The following is an 18,541-nucleotide window of genomic DNA, read 5'->3' as shown; positions in this document are numbered from 1 at the left end:
TCTAGGCCCCTTTTTAAATGCATCGGTAGCAAGCTGGATGTAGAAGACCGAAATACAGTTTTGAAATTTTAAAATATTACTTTTAAAAATTTTATATAAAATGAGACAATTTTTTTGAATTTACATGTAAGCTTAAAAAAAAAAAATTAAAAGGGGGCAGGCCCCCGCTGGCCTTCCCTTGACTCCACCCCTGTCGGCAGTCACCGGAACATAGAAATGTGTAGACCATATATGTCGGAGCACTTCAAAAATGTGCTGAACTTTTGGAAAATAGAGAACAGCAAGATCGAGTTAAAAGAAAGAGGAAAAGGAAGGGAATACTTGCGCCTTCCTGTTTCATGTATAACTGTATACATAGAGCAATGCAATTACTTTGCACAGACTAAATAACATATCAAATATCTCCATGAGATATCCCATTAACAAAAGGAAATAGAAGTTTGGAGTTGAGACGATTGGCGGAAGCGACTCTTATATAATAGATGATGCGAACATATTTTATAGCCAGGCATCAATATTCTAAAGACTCAAATGAAAGCATGCAAGATTCATTCATCTACTTGTAGCCTTTAGGTAAAGTCAGGCAACAGTCAACAACACTAATGCGACAAGAAACAGAAGCTACTTCCAAACAAGCCAAAAACTGTTTATTTTCACTGAAAATTTTAGTAGAGAAAGACAAAGAGAGCCAACAAAATGAAGGTATATTAATCAAAACTTGAAGACGCATGAGAGAGAGAGAGAAAGAGAGAAATAAAGGAGTGGGTCAAATTGTTATTCTTAAATCAAAGAAGTTCAACAATTGAACCTGAAGACTCATGTATGTAAATGTGTCTTTAAAGAAGAATGGATTGTAATACCTCAAAAGTTTAGTTTCTTATGTTTGAAATTTAAAATTAAAAAGAATCTTGGGTAACTTATAAAAAAAAAGTTGTTAAGTAATTGGATGTCTTAGTTTCAATTTTTTTGGATCAAAGTAAAAACCCTTATTAGGATATGTGGGACAAGGGGCTCTCATCTCACATCTGTTGTGTGAGAGTGGGCCGGCTTGTTATAATATTTATATTTTGGGGTTGCATTGAAGAAAGAGAATATTACTATGAAGCCATTACAAAATCTGATTCACATCTAATATTATTCCCTATCTTTAATTTTCAAGTGTATAGTAATGCACATAGCTTTGCATCACTTTGAAATTTTTGAAATGATAAAATAAGATTGACCTTATGGACTTACAAAAAGCGGGGTTTTTCCTTCATATATTAATGGGTGAGAAATTGTCTTAAATATTGGTGTCGGGAAATATATGTAGGTTTTCTCGCTAACTCCTCGTACCACCGACAATGACAGTTGAGGCCTGATTTTGTTGCGGTTGGGGTCGGGTATATATATATATATATACACACGATCTTGAAACAAATAATTCTTATAAGCCATCGATCCCAAAGAATTGAGCCCGTGGAGAATAAATAACAAAAATATAAAATCCAAGGCATTTTTCAAGAGTATTAAATGCAATTCAAAGAAGACAAGGGATTTTATTTCAGAAAACTTATTTTGTCTCTTTCTTCTCTTAAAGGGTATGTGGAATTTTTGAAAAGAATAGTATATCTTGTATATTAACAATTTAAACTTTTGAAAATTAACGATTCAAATGATTCTTCATCAAAATTTTGGTTGAATATATATATATATATCAAGGGATTTCATTTAAGAAAACTTTCTTCTCTTAATGGGTATTTGGAATTTTAAAAAAATAGTTTGCCTTGTATATTAACGATTTAAACTTTTGAGAATTATCGATTCAAACGATTCTTCTTCAGGGAATGAATGATGACTCTGCCCAACAAGAGTTTTTCAGTTATCAAGACCATTTATTTGAATTAGATTGATGGATGAGAGAAAAAAGTACGAACTAATAATAAATGACAAAAATAACAACAATATTTTTTTTTATGTCTTTTCGTTAACTGTTCATTCAACAAAAAACCTTAGTTAAATGGTTGGGTGATTCTGAAAAATCTAAAGTGGGCTCGTCCACTCATCTTGGTGGTGGTGATAAGGTAACAATGAGCACTAGTGTGGAGTGGCCAATGCTTAAGTTGATCGAGGAGACGTGAGTTGATTTTTCTTATAAAAAATAGGTACATATATATGTATGTATACCTGTTATAAAAAATAAGGATAATGGTGGGACCCACCATTTTCCGCGTTTGTGGCGCGAAGACTCCCAAAGATACTGCTGAAATTAGACCGTATTGGTAACTCATTTATATATAATGGGACACCCTTTTTGGGTTGGCTAACCCACACACACACACTATATGTCAACAGCAGTACGCCAAAGCTATAGACATCAGATTTGATGGAAAATTGCCCACTGTGAGAATATTATTAGCATGGAAAAAATTATGACCAAATACAGATAAATGCAACCAAACACGCATGTCTTTTGAATCAAAGTGTACCACTAAGAAATGGTCGCCAGGCGAATAAAATGTTAATAAAGAGAGACAACTGCAGCAGTAAAATTAAAATTTTGGCCTTCTTTGTGTTTAGATCTTCATTGAAATCAAAATTTATTAATTAAAGCTTTAGAACGAGGCTGTTCGAAGCTATTCTTAGCAGCAAAAGTGTGGAGCATGTGCTGATCAGCAGGAGCAGAGAAGTGGTTTTCCAAGGAAATGATAATCCCATTAAGTAAACGATCCCTTTCCTTGATCTTTTGATCATCCGCTTCTTCCTTTATATTATCTGATTGCAAGACTGAAGAATTATTCAAAGTCCTACCCTTTCTAGCAAGGTGGGTGCATCAATTTCAGTATTAGAACTCGGTCTTTTTTGTCACGCAGTAATGGACCATGTTTTTGCATGGTGCCTGCCAAGATTAGGATCTAAAACATGCGATGGGCACTTTGAAGTAGGGTGGGCGGGTCGGACCGACGGTCACAAAACTCTTGCCTGAGCCTTGCTAGATATCCAAAACCTGGGCCTGGCTCGTCCCAGCCTGGTTCGATTTATAATAAAAAAATATTGTCAAATTATAAAATAAATTGTTTAATATAATATATATTTTTAATAATAAAATATATAAATCAAATTAAAAAATAATAAAAGTTATTTTTTAAGTATTGACGGACCGGCCCGAGCCCACCTGGCTTGGGCTGGGTACCTGGTGGCCACCTGACTCTGTCTACTTTTAAGTTAAAAAGATAATTACTTGCAACTGACAGTCTTTTCTTATGTGAGATCTTAGCAACATAACTAGTTTCATACTAAAATAAGAGGTCAGAGGAGTTCATCCATATGGGTGCTACCACAATAACCTAGCTACCAATCGGGAATCATTCTGGAATCATTGGTTCATTCTTCCTATCCAGGGGTGGGCATTGAGCCGGCCGGGCTGGCGAGGCCCGGTTAAATTGGGCCCGGGTCTGCACGACAGGCCCAAAACTCGAGCTCGGCCTGATTGCCATAAAAAAATTTTAAATTATAAAATAAATTTTTTTAATATAAATTAAATTTAAAATAATAAAATATATATTATTAAATTTAAAAATTAATAAAATATATTTTTTTAATATTACCTAGCCCAGACCCATTACAGGCCGAGTACTGGCCCCGCAGGCAGCCCAGCCCGGCGCCCACCCATATTCCTGTCTATTCTTCACCTGTATAGCATACAAAACAGCTGAACATATATACAAAGAAAGCAAGAGAAAATTAATATCAAAAGGTTTCAAAAGATTTCAAAGACCCGGCGTCCAACGCCTTCACCCCTCCACCACCTTTTCCCCATCTCTCTTCTTCAGCACATATACGTGCACCTGTGTGCATATTTTTCACCACCACTGAGAGCAACAATAGATTTTTTAACTGAAAAGCTGTAAGTCTAAAATGAAAAATGAGAAGAGAGGTGAATCACCATTAAAAAATGCATCAAGGCTGCCATGCCATTAGGCATGAATTCATAGACTTTTCTCCCCGCTCAGCACAACAACCCGGACCAAATTCTTGTGTTAAACCTTCGCTATCAATATAACTTCATTCATAAACTCCTTCAAGCTTTGTCCAGATAATGTCTTTTGACTAGAGGTAGAATAGAGCCGGGCTGGGCCCAAAACTCGGGTCCAGGCCCAGCCCAATACCCGTAACCTGGTTTGGCCTGACCCAGCCTTGCCCGATTTATAGTAAACAAAAGTTTTTAAATTATAAAATAATTTTTTAATAATAAAATATATGTTATTAAATTAAAAATAACAAAAAATTATTTTTTTAAGTATTAATGGGCCAGGTCAAGCCGGGCCACTGATTTGACCTGAGAAGAAGAATCAAAGCAATCTAAGTTACACAGGCACATGTGCACAGACATGGAAAATGGAAAACAAAGGTATTGTAACATTGACGAAAATGGTGGGAAGGAAACAATAGCCAAAACTTATGGCATATTATATGAGTACAAGGGGAACAACACGGTAACTGCCCCAAAACTTGGTACACGGGCAGGGCAGCATATGTACATTGAAACATATGAAGAAATATTAAAATTGATAAAAAAGTCTTGGTAGGATTCAATTAATTATTAGATGTCATGGTGGAAGAGCCTTTATTGAAGCACCTTACACACTGGTCCAAATCCTCCTCTTCCCGAGCTTATTATTCTCCGAGAAATTCTTGGGAGGAAAGACAATTGAGGCTCATATATGATGACATGCGAAGTACTCATGCAAAGCCCTCAAAAGTTTTGCTGGCTAATGGAACTCACCATTAAGCTTTTCCCTTTTTTTGCTGCGGAAAAGAATCACGATAATCCCTATTGCTAGCAGTAACAATATCCGCACTGTAGAGCCAATGGCAATGGCGGTTTTCCGCTGGTTGTCACTTTTATCATTTTATGTTTGGCAAATTCATAATATTACTGAGTTTTCTCAAATATATGTCTGCAAGTGAGAAAATGTCAGGAAAATTATGGGGTACGTAGGCAAAGATTTTTCTTTCTTATGTCTCCAGATTTTCGGAAGGATTCCTAAAAACCTATAATTTTTAGTTAATGGATGAAAAATTTACAAAACTTTCGTACGAGCTTACATTTTCTCCTGTACTTCAATTTCCTGCTCCTTTACAATTAGATTTCCTCATGTATATTAGCAAGGAAAGAAAGTTACATATATACACGTTATATCATATGAGGGCATGGAGCATGGCCTTAAGTTCAGCTTGAATTATGCCTGAGCACGGAGCCGGGTCGTCTTTGGGTACCTCAGGCTCGGGCCCGAGCCCAGGCCCTTAAAAAATGTTTAACGAGCTCATTTATTGGGCCTACCCTAGCCCAGTATTTAACGGGTCAGGCTCGAGCTTGAAATAGTGATCATCGACGGCCCGAGAAGCTGGACACTAAGTTGTTAAAAAAAATTTTAACTTAGGTTAGGGTGAAACAATCATTTGAATCATTTCATACTTTCATTTTCATCGTCAACACTTGACCCACCGTCATTCTCCTCGCCTATGCGGCGGCTCTGCAAGAGCAGTGAGACATGCTGCCTCCTTTGGTCCTCCCCGTCGGCTGTCGCCCATCGGCTCTGCAACTGCCGCCTTGTCGTCATCGCCGACTGCTATCTTCGAACGAGGAATCAGATCAAGAAGAAGAAATAGGGGGAGGAGGGGAGGAGGAGCAAGAGGAGAAAAAGATTAAGGACACGCATGCCCAAGGTCGAACCCTAGAACTCTTTCGTTGTACTCGAATTGGTACGTCTTCCTCTTCTCTTTCTCGTCTTTCTCATTTGTCATCAATATTTTTTGTCCTGGCTGTTCGAATTGAAGGATTGCTATTGCCTATTGGAGAATCCGTTTTCCATGACGATGATGATGAGTGTGTTCTTCTTGCGCCTTCTAGCTTTCTCATATGAGTGGGTACTGTAGTTTTTGGGGTCGGCCAGTTAATAATCGGGCCGGGTTGGGCCGGGCCTTGGGCATAATATCAAGCTTGAGGCTTGATGATTAATTATCGGCCCGGCCCGGCCCGATTACTAACGGGCCAAGCATCGGGCTTGCCCGATAAAATAATTGGGCTCAAAAGTGGACATTTTTATCGGCCTCGGCCGGCCCGGCCCGGCCCGATGCCCAGCCCTAGCTTGAACCTGCCAAACCTGCTAGTAGACCTTACCCATCAAATGACATCAAATGTATGAAAGAAAATTCCGATACCACAAGCCCAAACCACAAATAGAACACCATATATAACTGCAGTTTATAGAACCTTATCAAACAGAGAGCAATAGAGTGAACTTGACTGCACGGAAACTAGGGATGGAAAAGGGTCGACTTGGGGTCACTTTAGGGATGGGGATCGATATAGTAGGGCCAAAAAGCAAACGCTTGCACATACTGTATTCGACTAAATTTGCATCGCTAAGTCACAGTCCCCTTCTTAAACATGAGATGGCCAAGGAATGAAAGGTGCATTGTTGAGCAACATATATCGGAACACTCCACTGCTGCTCACTCGGTGTGTCACACCGTAGAAATTAAACCTCGGGAGCGCAGACCTCTGGTCAGTTTGCACTGACTAAATACTGCTTCTAGGGAAAATAAATCCGAGCAATCTCTTAAGTTTTCTTGGGCACATCTCAAAACAAATGTCAATCTAAATAACAAAAGCAGACAGCAATTCTAAGATGCGAAAATAGTGCTGGTATCGCATTGATGACATAAAAGTGGGATGAAGATTCTAAAATATCCAAGATAAAGGCCACTTTCTAGGAATTATATAGAAATATAGCCATCTAAATAACAAAAACGATGATAACGCATATCTTATCAAATTTAAGATTCCAATCTAATATTGTTATCACATGAGATAAGACGCGATAAAGACACGGAATTTTCCAAATAAGTTATTTTCTTTGAGGAATTATAATTTTCCGGATCTTGAAATGTATCACGAAGCACGTTGTTGGAGGGTGCAGCGATGGCAACCCCCTCCCTCAATGTCAATGACAGGAGAACAGAAGAGGTCGTGGTGCGGGACAGCGGGGTTTTTACAACGGCAGGAGATGGGGATGCTGATGGTGCGGGGATTCGGCTATAGAGTTAGGAGGTGCGTACCTGATGGCGATGACGAGGCCGGCTCCGGTAAGGTTAGAAAGAAAATCCTCGTGTCATAGCTGATGAGGCAGCTCATGGAAAGAAACCGAAACTCTTGGCCTAATGACTGATTCTTCTCAATTTCATTGGTAACATTCTGGAGGCACACCATGCAATACACCGGGGTAAGTGAAAGAAATCAAAATGAAGAAATAATTAAAGGGACAAAAATTTTTAAATTGGTTCAGCCAATAGGCCTACGTCCACTAGTCTATCATTTCTTGCTTGCCTTCCTTTGGTGGAGAGGCTCATTTATATAGAGGAGTTACATAAAGGGTCTCTAGTTCCCAAGGGACATGACTTTTCATCTTTCAACATACATGACTTTTCATCCCTCAAGAGACATGACTTTTCATCTCTCAAGAGACACGTCTTTTCATTTCCTAAGAGACATGACTTTTCATCTTCCAACAGACATGACTTTTCATCTCTCAAGAGATATGACTTTTCATCTCCCAAGTAATACACATTGAGAGCATTCTTGGTGTTTCTGTTAACATCCCTCCACAAGCTCAATGCTCCAACAATGAGATTGAGCTTGTTAATTATTTGATGATGGTGCTGCTTACTAAGTGGCTTAGTTAAAATATCAGCAACCTGATCTTTGGAAGAGATGTACTGAATTTTCAAATCTCCTTTAGCCAATTTTTCTCGAACAAAATGAAGGTCAATCTCTATGTGTTTGCTGCGACTATGATACACAGGATGAGCTGCAAGATAGGCTGCGCCGATGTTGTCGCACAATAATATGGGAGGTTGTGATTGATCAACACAAAGTTCTTTTAATAAAAATTGTAACCACATGATTTCAGCAGTAGTATTGGCAATGGATCGATACTCAGCCTCAGTGCTAGAACGAGAGACAACTGACTGCTTTTTAGCACTCCATGAAACTAGATTGTATCCAATAAACACTGCATATCCACTTCTAGAGCGTCTATCATCAAGACATCCTGCCCAATCTGCATCACTGTAAGCATTAATATTTAAAACTGAACTAGGTCTAATAACAAGGCCATAATCAATAGTGTGCTTCAAATATCTTAGGATTCTCTTTACGGCATCCCAATGGGCATCAATAGGATGATGCATGTATTGACAAACTTTGTTGACAGCATAAGAGATGTCTGGACGAGTCACAGTAGAGTATTGAAGAGCGCCAACAATGCTGCGATAAAGAGTTGGATCATAAAAATTTGATCCAGTTTGAGCAGATAAAGCAGGGGAGCATGCCATGAGAGTTGAAACTCCTTTAGCTCCAAACATATTTGTTCTTTTGAGAAGCTCAAATATGTATTTCCTTTGAGACAATATTAGCTTATTGTCAATTCTTTTTGCTTCTATGCCCAAAAAGAAATGAAGCTCACGCAGATCTTTAATGGCTAACTCACTTTTGAATTGACAAATAATTTTATGAATATATTCTGGTGAGCTTCCTGTTATGATCATGTCATCCACGTATACCAAAACATATAGAAGTATTTCTCTTTTTCTCAAAATAAAAAGAGATGAATCTGTTTGAGCCCCTTTAAAACCAAGATTTTGGAGGAATAGACTAAGACGGACAAACCATGCCCTAGGAGCCTGTTTTAAACCATATAAAGCACGTTCAAGCTTGCATACATGATTTGGGAAAGAATGATTTTGAAATCCGGGTGGTTGAGCCATATAAACTTCTTCTGAAATAGATCCATATAAGAATGCATTTTGAATATCCAGCTGATGTATTTTCCATTTGTGACTAATAGAAATAGTCAATACTGTCCGAATTGTAGTAGGCTTCACAACAGGGCTGAAGGTTTCATAGTCAATTCCTTCTTTTTGACTATATCCCTTGGCGACGAGTCTAGCCTTGTATCTTTCCAATGATCTATCTGCCTTTCGCTTGATTTTGAACACCCATTTACATCCTACAATGTGTTTGGCTTCTTTATTTGGAACAAGTTTTCAAGTATTGTTTCGAATAAGAGTATCATATTCTTCTTGCATGGCCTTCATCCAATTTTCATCTTCATATGCTTCCTTGAAACTTGAGGGTTCTTTATCTTCAAGAAGAGTGGAGACAAGAGCTCTTGGAAGAGAGTGTTTGCTAGAAAAATATGTATGAAACTAATTGTATTTAGAATTAGGTTTGAAGATTCCCACTTGAGATCTAGTAGTCATAGGATGGACTCATTTTTGATTTGGTTCATTTTCATTGGATTGGGTAGGCTCCTCATTTTCAAGAGTTTCAGGTTGAGATTCACTATTTGTTTCAGACTGAAGTAAGGGTTCATCTGAAGTTGTGGAGGTACTAGATGATGGTATTGTAGGGTTTGAGAACTGATATTCATGAGGGGAGGTTAAAATTATAGCTTGGTTTTGAGTTTCTAGATCTTGAGTTCTAGTTTCTTGAGTATCAATAAAAGGAAATTTTTTCTCATTAAATTGGACATGTCTCGAAATATAGATTTTACGGGTTCGTACACCCAAACAATAATATCCTTTATGTTGAGGAGCATAACCCAAGAAAACACATCTTTCAGAACGGTAATCTAATTTATTTTTCTGATAAGCTCTTAAACAAGGAAAGCATTCACATCCAAAGATTTTGAGGAAGCCATAGTCAGGTTTCTCTTTGAACAATTTTTCCAAAGGAGAAGCAAAATCAAGAATCTTGGTTGGCATTCGGTTAATCAAATATACAACAGTATAAAAAGCATATGACCAAAAGTTCTTGCGAATATTACCTTCTGCCATTAGAGATAAACATGTTTCAACAATATGTTTATGTCTCCTTTCAGCTGCTCCATTTTGTTCAGGGGTATGAGGACATGATATTCTATGTCCAATCCCATTATCGACAAGATATGATTGAAGCCCTTGAAATTCTCCTCCCCAATCTGAGTGAAAATATTTTATCTTGTGCCCAGTGAGATTTTCAGAAAGTGCCTTGAAAGTTTTAAAAACATGACTGACATCTGATTTTTTTTTTCATCAAATAAATCTAAGTATATTTTGAAAACGCATCCATAAAAATCACATAGTACTTAAAACCATTCACACTCTCCACTGAGGCTGGACCCCATACATCAGAATAAATGAGTTCAAGCGGGCGTTTCACCTTACTTGAAATAGCATTAAATGGAAGTTTATGACTCTTAGCCTTTTGACAAGCTTCACACAAATAATTTAAATAATCATCATAATAAGACAAATCATACTTGTTCAAAACCTTTTTAACAATGGAAAATGAAGGGTGACCAAGTCTTTTGTGCCACTGCCCAATAGTATGTCTTTCTCCAAGTTGTGCTTCATTTTTTCTGCTACTAAGGTCTATCTTATATAGCCCATCACTGCTCGTTTCTTGATGAAGAATTTTTCTCGTTCTCTGCTGCTTAACATAGCACATATTAGGATGAAACTCAAAATAGACTCCATTATTCTTAGAAAAAAGTTGTACAGATAACAAATTTCTTGTTATTTTGGGCACATGAAGGAGATCATTTTAAACTAAATTTTGAGATGTCTTTGAAGAACCAATATGAAAAATTCTCAAACCTGATCCATCTCCGATTTTTACTGCATCTCCACCTTTGTATTTGGCATGAATGGACAAGTTATTGATATCATTGGTGATGTGATGAGTCGCACCGGAGTCAGGATACCAATTGTCATATCCAATGTCTTGATTCAGAGTGCTAGAAGAAACTGCATGATATGCTTGAGGAGGCGTTGTCTCTTTTTCTTTAAGCAAGTTAGTATATGACCAACAAAACTTTACAATATGACCAACTTTTCCACATATTTGGCACACAAAACGATCACCTTTGTATTGATCACTTTTCCGGACTCCTTCTCTAGATTGATAGTTGTTTCTACCACGACCTCTGTAGTTGGTTTGCTTGTTGTAAACTTGTTTCGAGGCAATATTCGCAGCCGGCATAATAGATTCAAAAGTTTGAGAATCATCTTCTTTTAAGTTGGCTTCTTGTATGAGAAGAAGCTCATGAAGTTCGTTCAAAGAGACAGGGTCCTTTCGAGTTTCCATACTGACTTTAAAAGCAAGATATTCACTTGGCAATCCTCTAAGAATTTGAAGAACAAGATCATCTTCATCAACAGGTTTGAATGCAATGGCTAATTGATGAGCAATAGATTTTGCTTTGTTTATATAAACATCCATAGAACTAGACCCATTTTTCAAATCTTGAAACTGTGATTTTAACTTCATTATTCGAGCCCTAGATTGAGTGGCATATGACTGCCTAAGAGCGCTCCAAACCTCTAGAGAGGTTTTTAAACCAATAATTTGGGTATGTATTGCTTCAGATAGAGAGGACTTAATCCAACTGAAAAGTAGTTGATCATTTCTCAACCATTCAATATATTCTGAACTAATTTCAGTTGTTCCACTTCTAAACATTGATGGAGCATGTTTGCTTCCATCAATATATCACATAAGACCAAATGAGATCAAAATTGAAGTGAATTGAGATTCCCAAATAAGATAATTTTCAGCATTTAACTTGATGGTGAGGAAATGCTGTAAATTGTTTGGGCACTGAAGAGAAGAAGCAAGAAAATTCATACCCGTATCAGAGTTGACTCCTGTATTTGATGATGCTTCTTGATTTGCCATGAGAATGAAACGCGGCAACACAAGATGTAATCCTTAGGATCTAGCAGCAACACTAACAAGGACCAGTGACTCTGATACCATGTAAGAAATCAAAATGAAGAAATAATTAAAGGGACAAAAATTTTTAAAGTGGTTCAGCCAATAGGCCTACGTTCACTAGTCTATCATTTCTTGCTTGCCTTTCTTTGGTGGAGAGACTCATTTATATAGAGGAGTTACATAAGGGGTCTCTAGTTCCCAAGAAACATGACTTTTCATTTTTCAATATACATGACTTTTCATCCCTCAAGAGACATGACTTTTCATATCTCAAGAAACATGTCTTTTCATTTCCTAAGAGACATGACTTTTCATCTTTCAACAGACATGACTTTTCATCTCTCAAGAGATATGACTTTTCATCTCTCAAGTAATACAGAGCTGGTGTTTCTGTTAACAGTAAGGTCTCTGGTGCACTGCGCCATTCCATAGCTGGTATAGTTGCCCTGCCGCTGTACCCTTGTAGAGTACATCTTCGGGTTACTAGCAGCGTTCCTCGCTAATGAGTCCACAAAATCTCCGCCGGCCTTCTCGCTCTCACCAATGGTCCCGAAGAATCGCGTATCGGAGAAACGAAGTAAGCTGGACGAGTGCCATATCATGGCGGACCTGCTATTTGGGCATTTGGCCTTGATCGTCTCGGCGGCGATAGCTGTGCAGTTCGAGCATATATCGGCAGAGGCGTCACCGCGAAAGAGCGTAAGCCCATAGGCCGTGTTTGGGGCTTTGCCAATGGAGGTGTTATCCAAGCCACCGGAGGGAAAGGCGTCGACCAGGGAGCAAAATAGCTGCTCCAAGTTTTGCCTGTAGGTGGGGAAAAATCCATCGCTTGTAAAGCACGAACTGTAGATGTAGAAGTTTTCTCTCAGTTTATCTTCAACGCTCAAAACATATTTTGATTGCTCGGGTACACCAACGGAGGAGAATGTTGCAGCACAGCAAGAAGAAGAGTTAAAAGATTCGAAAGGCATGGGATTGACTGCGTCGTCGTTGCCATTGGTGAGGTTGATCGTCGATGGTGAAAGAGAAAGAAAAGAAGGAAGAAACGACGCCAGCGGCTGGCGCCTCTGATTTCATCTCTTTGGTGTGGAGATGTCAATTGTCAACGCCGTTGTGCTGATCAGAATCTGCATTGACCTGCATTCCGCTATCTATCACCGTCATTTCTTTCGTCACGTTTCTGTTTTGTTAAAATTAGGACGCAGTTCTAAAGATAAACCTCCGTCCTGTCAATAATAAGCTTATAAACTCAAAAAGGAAAAGCCAAAATCTAAGCAAAATATTTTATATTTCTATATTTCACATGACAACGTATTCTTTAGAAGGCGCATAATAGGAGCAGACTTTCATAGCGACACGCAACAGAGAGCCCCTGATAGTGGGCTTCAGCTTTCTGTGTTGATAGGGAAACATACAAACTGCTTCGTAATCCTCTTGGTCTCAACATTTTTGTGGATTATAAAAAATCTTTGAGGCTGGCTTGTGTGTGTTCTGGTGCTGTATAAGGCACATGTAACCTTGGTTCTTTATGCCAATGAGGACTTGGACGAGGTGCCTCTGCCTTCATTTATGTATCTCTTTTAATATTCAAACAAGGTTTTAATATTCAAACAAGGGCCAGAGTACCTCGCTTCACCTCATATGTACCGACACCAGACTCCTTCCCTCATACCGGAAAACTCCAACCCTCAGAAAACGGAAGAACCGGCTTCCCGAAGCAGGAAAGCCACAAAATAAATACAGACTCCTCCGTGGGAGGGGAAAACGGAATCGAGGATTCCTTTTTCCCACTTGGAAACCGATTTCCTTCCCCCTGGAGCTCTGGCGAGAGGGCCGAAACGCAGAAGAAGAAATAACAGCCAGAGGAGGAAGAGAAAGTTTAAAGAAGGGGATGACCTCCAAAAGGAAACCGAGGAAAAAGATTTTCCTCTAGAGCTCGGAAGGATCCTAGGAGGGAGAGGAAGGGGCGAAAGAGAGGGGAGTCTTGTTATTAACTCCTAATTTTTTCTTTTCGGTTTCTTGAACGGAAAATGAAGTTAGTTCTCGGAAGATATAACCGCGGTAGTGGCCACATTTATTGCCGCAGCTTCGAGGTTAATTTAATTTATTTATTTTTTCAACTTTTTTCATTTTTTGTTTGGGGACAATATAGTGAAAATGTGTTTTTTAAAAACTGAATTTGAAGTGGACAACGGTTTTGGCCTTTGAGGATCCGACCCGGATTATCCCATAATTTGAGGGGAAGCTCACCACAATCTTCCCCTCAAAGGCCAAAACCGTTGTCCACTTGAAATTCAATTTCATTTTTGTCCCCAAACAAAAAACTAAAAAAGTTGAAAAATAAAATAAATTAAATTAACCTCGTAGCTGCGGCAATACATGTGGCCACTACAATGATTATATCTTTCGAGACCTAACTTTATTTTCCGTTCAAGAAACCAAAAAGAAAAAATTAGGAGTTAATAACAAGACTCCCGTCTCATTCTCCCCTCCCTCTTCCTCCTAAGATCCCTCCCAGCTCTCTCTTTTTCCTCTTGGGGTCTTCCTCTTCTTTAAACTTTCTCTTCCTCCTCTCGCTGTTATTTCTTCTTCTGCGTTTCTGCCTCTCGCCATAGCTCCAGGGGAAAGGAAATCTGTTTCCAAGTGGGAAAAAACAATCCCCGAATCGGTTTTCCCTTCCACCGGAGGAGTCTGTATTTATTTTGTGGCTTTCCTGCTTCGGGAAGCCGGTTCTTCCGTTTTCTGAGGGTTGGAGTTTTCCGGTACGAGGGAAGGAGTATGGTGTGGGTACATGTGAGGTGAAACGAGGTACCTAATTGACAATGACTTAAAAAGTCAGAAATTTGAAAAGAAATGAGAGTGGTACGTATAAGGAACATGGAGTAGATAATTCGAGATTCTCCATCGTCCTCGTAAATAGTGGTGGTGGTGCTTGGGGGTGAACTTTTCATTTTATATATTTTATATATGCATCACCAGCTTGTTGGATTCCATTTGTCAATAAGATTTCTTTCTTAAATGAAAGAATAATAAATTATTTTTTAATTTTATATTTTTAATTTCCAAGTTCTAATAGGATTTTTTTCCTAAATGAAAATATTCATAAGTTATGTTCTATTCTTACATTTTTATTTCTAATTTTAATAAGATTTCATTCCTAAATGAAAATATACATAAATTTTCTTTTAGTTTTACCTTTATTTACTGTCCTCCATTGTTAGTCAGCATTATATCTCTATGGTGCAAATATACCTTTAATCATATCCACTTTTGCATATATTCACAAACTCGCATTTTAATATGAACTAAGTTACATTTGAATTTGAATCTAAAATCCAATTTCATAATCTGAATCTGAAGTTTACATTTATATCCAAATCCGAATTTTAAACCAAATTTGACCAATTTTCAAAATGTAAAGGTATCAAACATGGGATATATGTTTACGAATAAACAATTCGATCTGAATCTGTATCTAATACGATATTTATTTATATCTGAACATGTATCTGGATCCAATCATATGTCATTTCTTAAATCCAAACATGATTTGTTTTTTTAATTGAATATTAAATTTTCCTTTGTATCTAATTTTTCGAAATGGTTCCGTTGGACATTTTATCGAAATCAAATGCATTGACATCCGTACATATGCAGTAAAGCGAGGTACCTAATTGACTGTGTTGTCGCTACGTCAAACACGGATGCAGCTCTCTATCTTATTGGCGAGGTCGTATTGAAGAGGGTAAGGATGGGGGCTCTAGTTCTCGTGCAGATAGATTTGGGAATAGAAACACAAGCTGTGTTGGGGAGTTAGACGGCCTAGCTAGGTTAGATAAAAGTGAATCTCATTAAATTTTAATTACACACACACGTACAAGGAAGTCCTCCAAGTTAGCCTCCAAAGTTTTATTGTAAGAGAAAGATTATATATATATATATATATATATATATATATATATATATATATATATATATATATATATATATATATATATATATTCCCTCACGATAGTGACAAGCAATTTAACTGACTTTATACTAAATAAATTTCTCATAATTTTTTTATCGAAAACCATGTCCATTTCGATCATGCCTTTCGAAAATAATTAGTATCCCAAATTTTCTATGCAATATTATTCATTGATCTTTGATGTCCTTAATGTAGGGATGTCAACGGATCATCGAATGAGATATATACCCTTGACTGTATCCATTTTATTGGATGTTCACATACTCAGATTCAAATACGAACAAAGAAAAATCATATCCGAATTCGAAATCCAATTTCTCAATCCTAATCCAATTTTATATATAAACATCTGAATATAAATTTTTAACCAAATTTGGCCTACATTCAAAATCTAAACGAATTAGATATACAATATTTGTTTAAAAATAAATCCAATCTAAATCCATATCTAAATCCCATCATATATTTATGTATATTTGAATTCAATCAAATGTCATTTCTCAAATCCGAATCCAATCCGATTTTTTAATCAGATATTAATTTTTTTTTCATATCAATTTTTTTCGGAATAGTATGGTCCAATGTCCCAATCCAAATAAGATATATTGACATCCTTACCTTAATCTCCTTTTTTCCCCTTTCAAATAACATGATAATATTATTTGTTAAGAAGCTACATAGATATAAATTTCTTCATTTGATTTCATTGTTTTTGTTTTGTACATAGAACACCAGGTTTGAAATTTGGGCACATTGCATGTATTTATACATGTAGGATGAGTTAAACCAAAATGATTAAAGCAAAGTAAAATAATGTAGAATTGTATCTGGATATTAAAAACTTTTTTTTATAAATTCACGGTATTTTATATTTATCGATCATTTATAAGGTTAACTGGAGAAAGTAAAAAGTATGGACTGGTGTCTTTTGTGTGTGTGTGTGTGTGGAGAGAGGGAGAGAAATGACCGATGTCTTTTGTATTTATATTCGTGTGATACACACACACACACACACACACATATATATATATAAGCCATTCATTTTTGCTCATTATAAAAACACTATTAAAAACACAAAAATGATCAAATTAATACATATTTTGCATCAACTTATACTTAAGGTTCTACTGGTAAGGTTAGATTTCAAAAAAATCACTTTAAATACATGGACTTGGTTTTTGTCCAGGGCCTAGTGATCTGGTCCTACCAATCACTCACATATTTAGAGAAACTAGTAGAAGCGAGACACTTAAGGGCGAAAACTAGACCCTTTAATTTTTTCTTAAAAAAATTATTTCAAATAAAATAGAAACATATTAAGATACTTATAAAAACTATTTTGATATAAAACATTATTTATGTTTTACTTCATTCGGGCTTGTTATTGTTGTTTAATCTTTCTTGGGAATTCTTTTCGCGTGGCATGGAAATGTTTGTAATTATTTATCCAAAAATTGACTCTGGAAATTTTCTCCCATTGATAATTTCTTGTTTGGGGCGGGGTGGGATTAGTTCGGTTCTATAATTAAGATCATTAAATATGGTGATCATGTAGCCTCATGGGAGTTCCTACAAAATTGCATGAATGGAATGCTAGCTCGAACAGTTTTTTTTTTTTTTGCAAAGAATTTTTATGCTGCATTGAATCAAACATGAAAATAAGAAGCATTGGCAGACGTTGGGGTTACGGAACCTGGAACTTTTAGTTCCACCGCACAAATGAACCAGTATTAAATGCCAGAGATTTTAATGCCAAATATTTTTTCACCAAACAATCAAATGCTACCTTAAAGGAGGAAAACTTGGCGCTTGAGCTCTAGCTCAAGCATAATAAGGAGAAGGAAAGCTGAGAGGTTAGAAGACATGATCATATATTGAGCCTTGATATTCATAGTGGGACAGACGTGAGCCATTCTTCAAGAGTTTTATGACTTACCTTTCTTCATTATTGGAAAATGCATGCGTCCAAAATTTTCATATTTGCCTAGACACTGACTGCCATATGTAGTTTCAAAATATTTGAGTCCTTACATTCAAATTTCCACGTAAATTATGGTGACGCTCGGACATACACTTCAATATCTAATCTCACTCTTCTGCTGTAGTAGATGAGTTACCTTAAATCCATATATGGACTAATTAAGCAACTTAAATAATTTATCTTCTTAAGTTCTTATTAAAATTACATTTCTGCATCACCTTAGACCTCCTTCCCATTTTCGTTGTTTCGTAACTGAAGTTTAACTCATCCCAGCCGTTCGGTCGGTAGAAGACCTTTCCAACGCTACCGTTCCATGGGCTTACGTGTAATGGGATGCATGCAGTAGGAAGTATGATGACTATGGCCAGCACTGGTAATGGATTTTTGGGGTCAAAGACAACAATTCCTGCTGCAGCAGAAGCCATTACCATTCGCGCGTACACACACACATATATATATATACATGAACAGAGAAATCAGTTGTTTTATTTGGTTAAAGAACATGAATGGCTGGTGAAGACTTGCTCAACCACATGCACTAAACTCCAATTAAATTATAAAATAACACCAATATATGATCCATTATCATAACAAACCAACCGGTAGAGAGAACCAAATCTGCGACCAAGGGAAATAAAGGAAATGATAAAGAAAGCACATGCATGGAGAAGAAGTATGTTGCTACCTTCATATCAAAAAACTGCTTCAAACAGTCCAGTCTCGTACAAAGCAACAGATATGCAAAGCATTTTAACGAATCATGGGCAGCAATGAACCTGAAAGC

The 18,541-nt window shown here is 37.1% G+C and overlaps 1 protein-coding gene across 1 annotated transcript; it reads right to left on the bottom strand.

Annotated features, from left to right (window-relative positions):
- Positions 1 to 12,162: 12,162 nt before the first annotated feature.
- Positions 12,163 to 12,774, bottom strand: LOC116246963 (cysteine-rich repeat secretory protein 38-like). Its single transcript, XM_031618887.1, has one exon. It carries the CDS (start codon positions 12,772 to 12,774, stop codon positions 12,163 to 12,165), a length of 612 nt encoding a protein of 203 aa, XP_031474747.1.
- Positions 12,775 to 18,541: the final 5,767 nt, after the last annotated feature.

Source organism: Nymphaea colorata, chromosome 2, assembly GCF_008831285.2.
Source record: "Nymphaea colorata isolate Beijing-Zhang1983 chromosome 2, ASM883128v2, whole genome shotgun sequence".
NCBI lineage: Eukaryota > Viridiplantae > Streptophyta > Magnoliopsida > Nymphaeales > Nymphaeaceae > Nymphaea > Nymphaea colorata.
The sequence above is the reverse complement of the archived record's forward strand: the minus strand, read 5'-3'. Positions and strand labels throughout refer to the sequence as shown.

Coding starts and splice junctions, on each gene's coding strand:
- LOC116246963 (XM_031618887.1), bottom strand. CDS start 12,774: ATGCCTTTCGAATCTTTTAACTCTTCTTCTTGCTGTGCTGCAACATTC.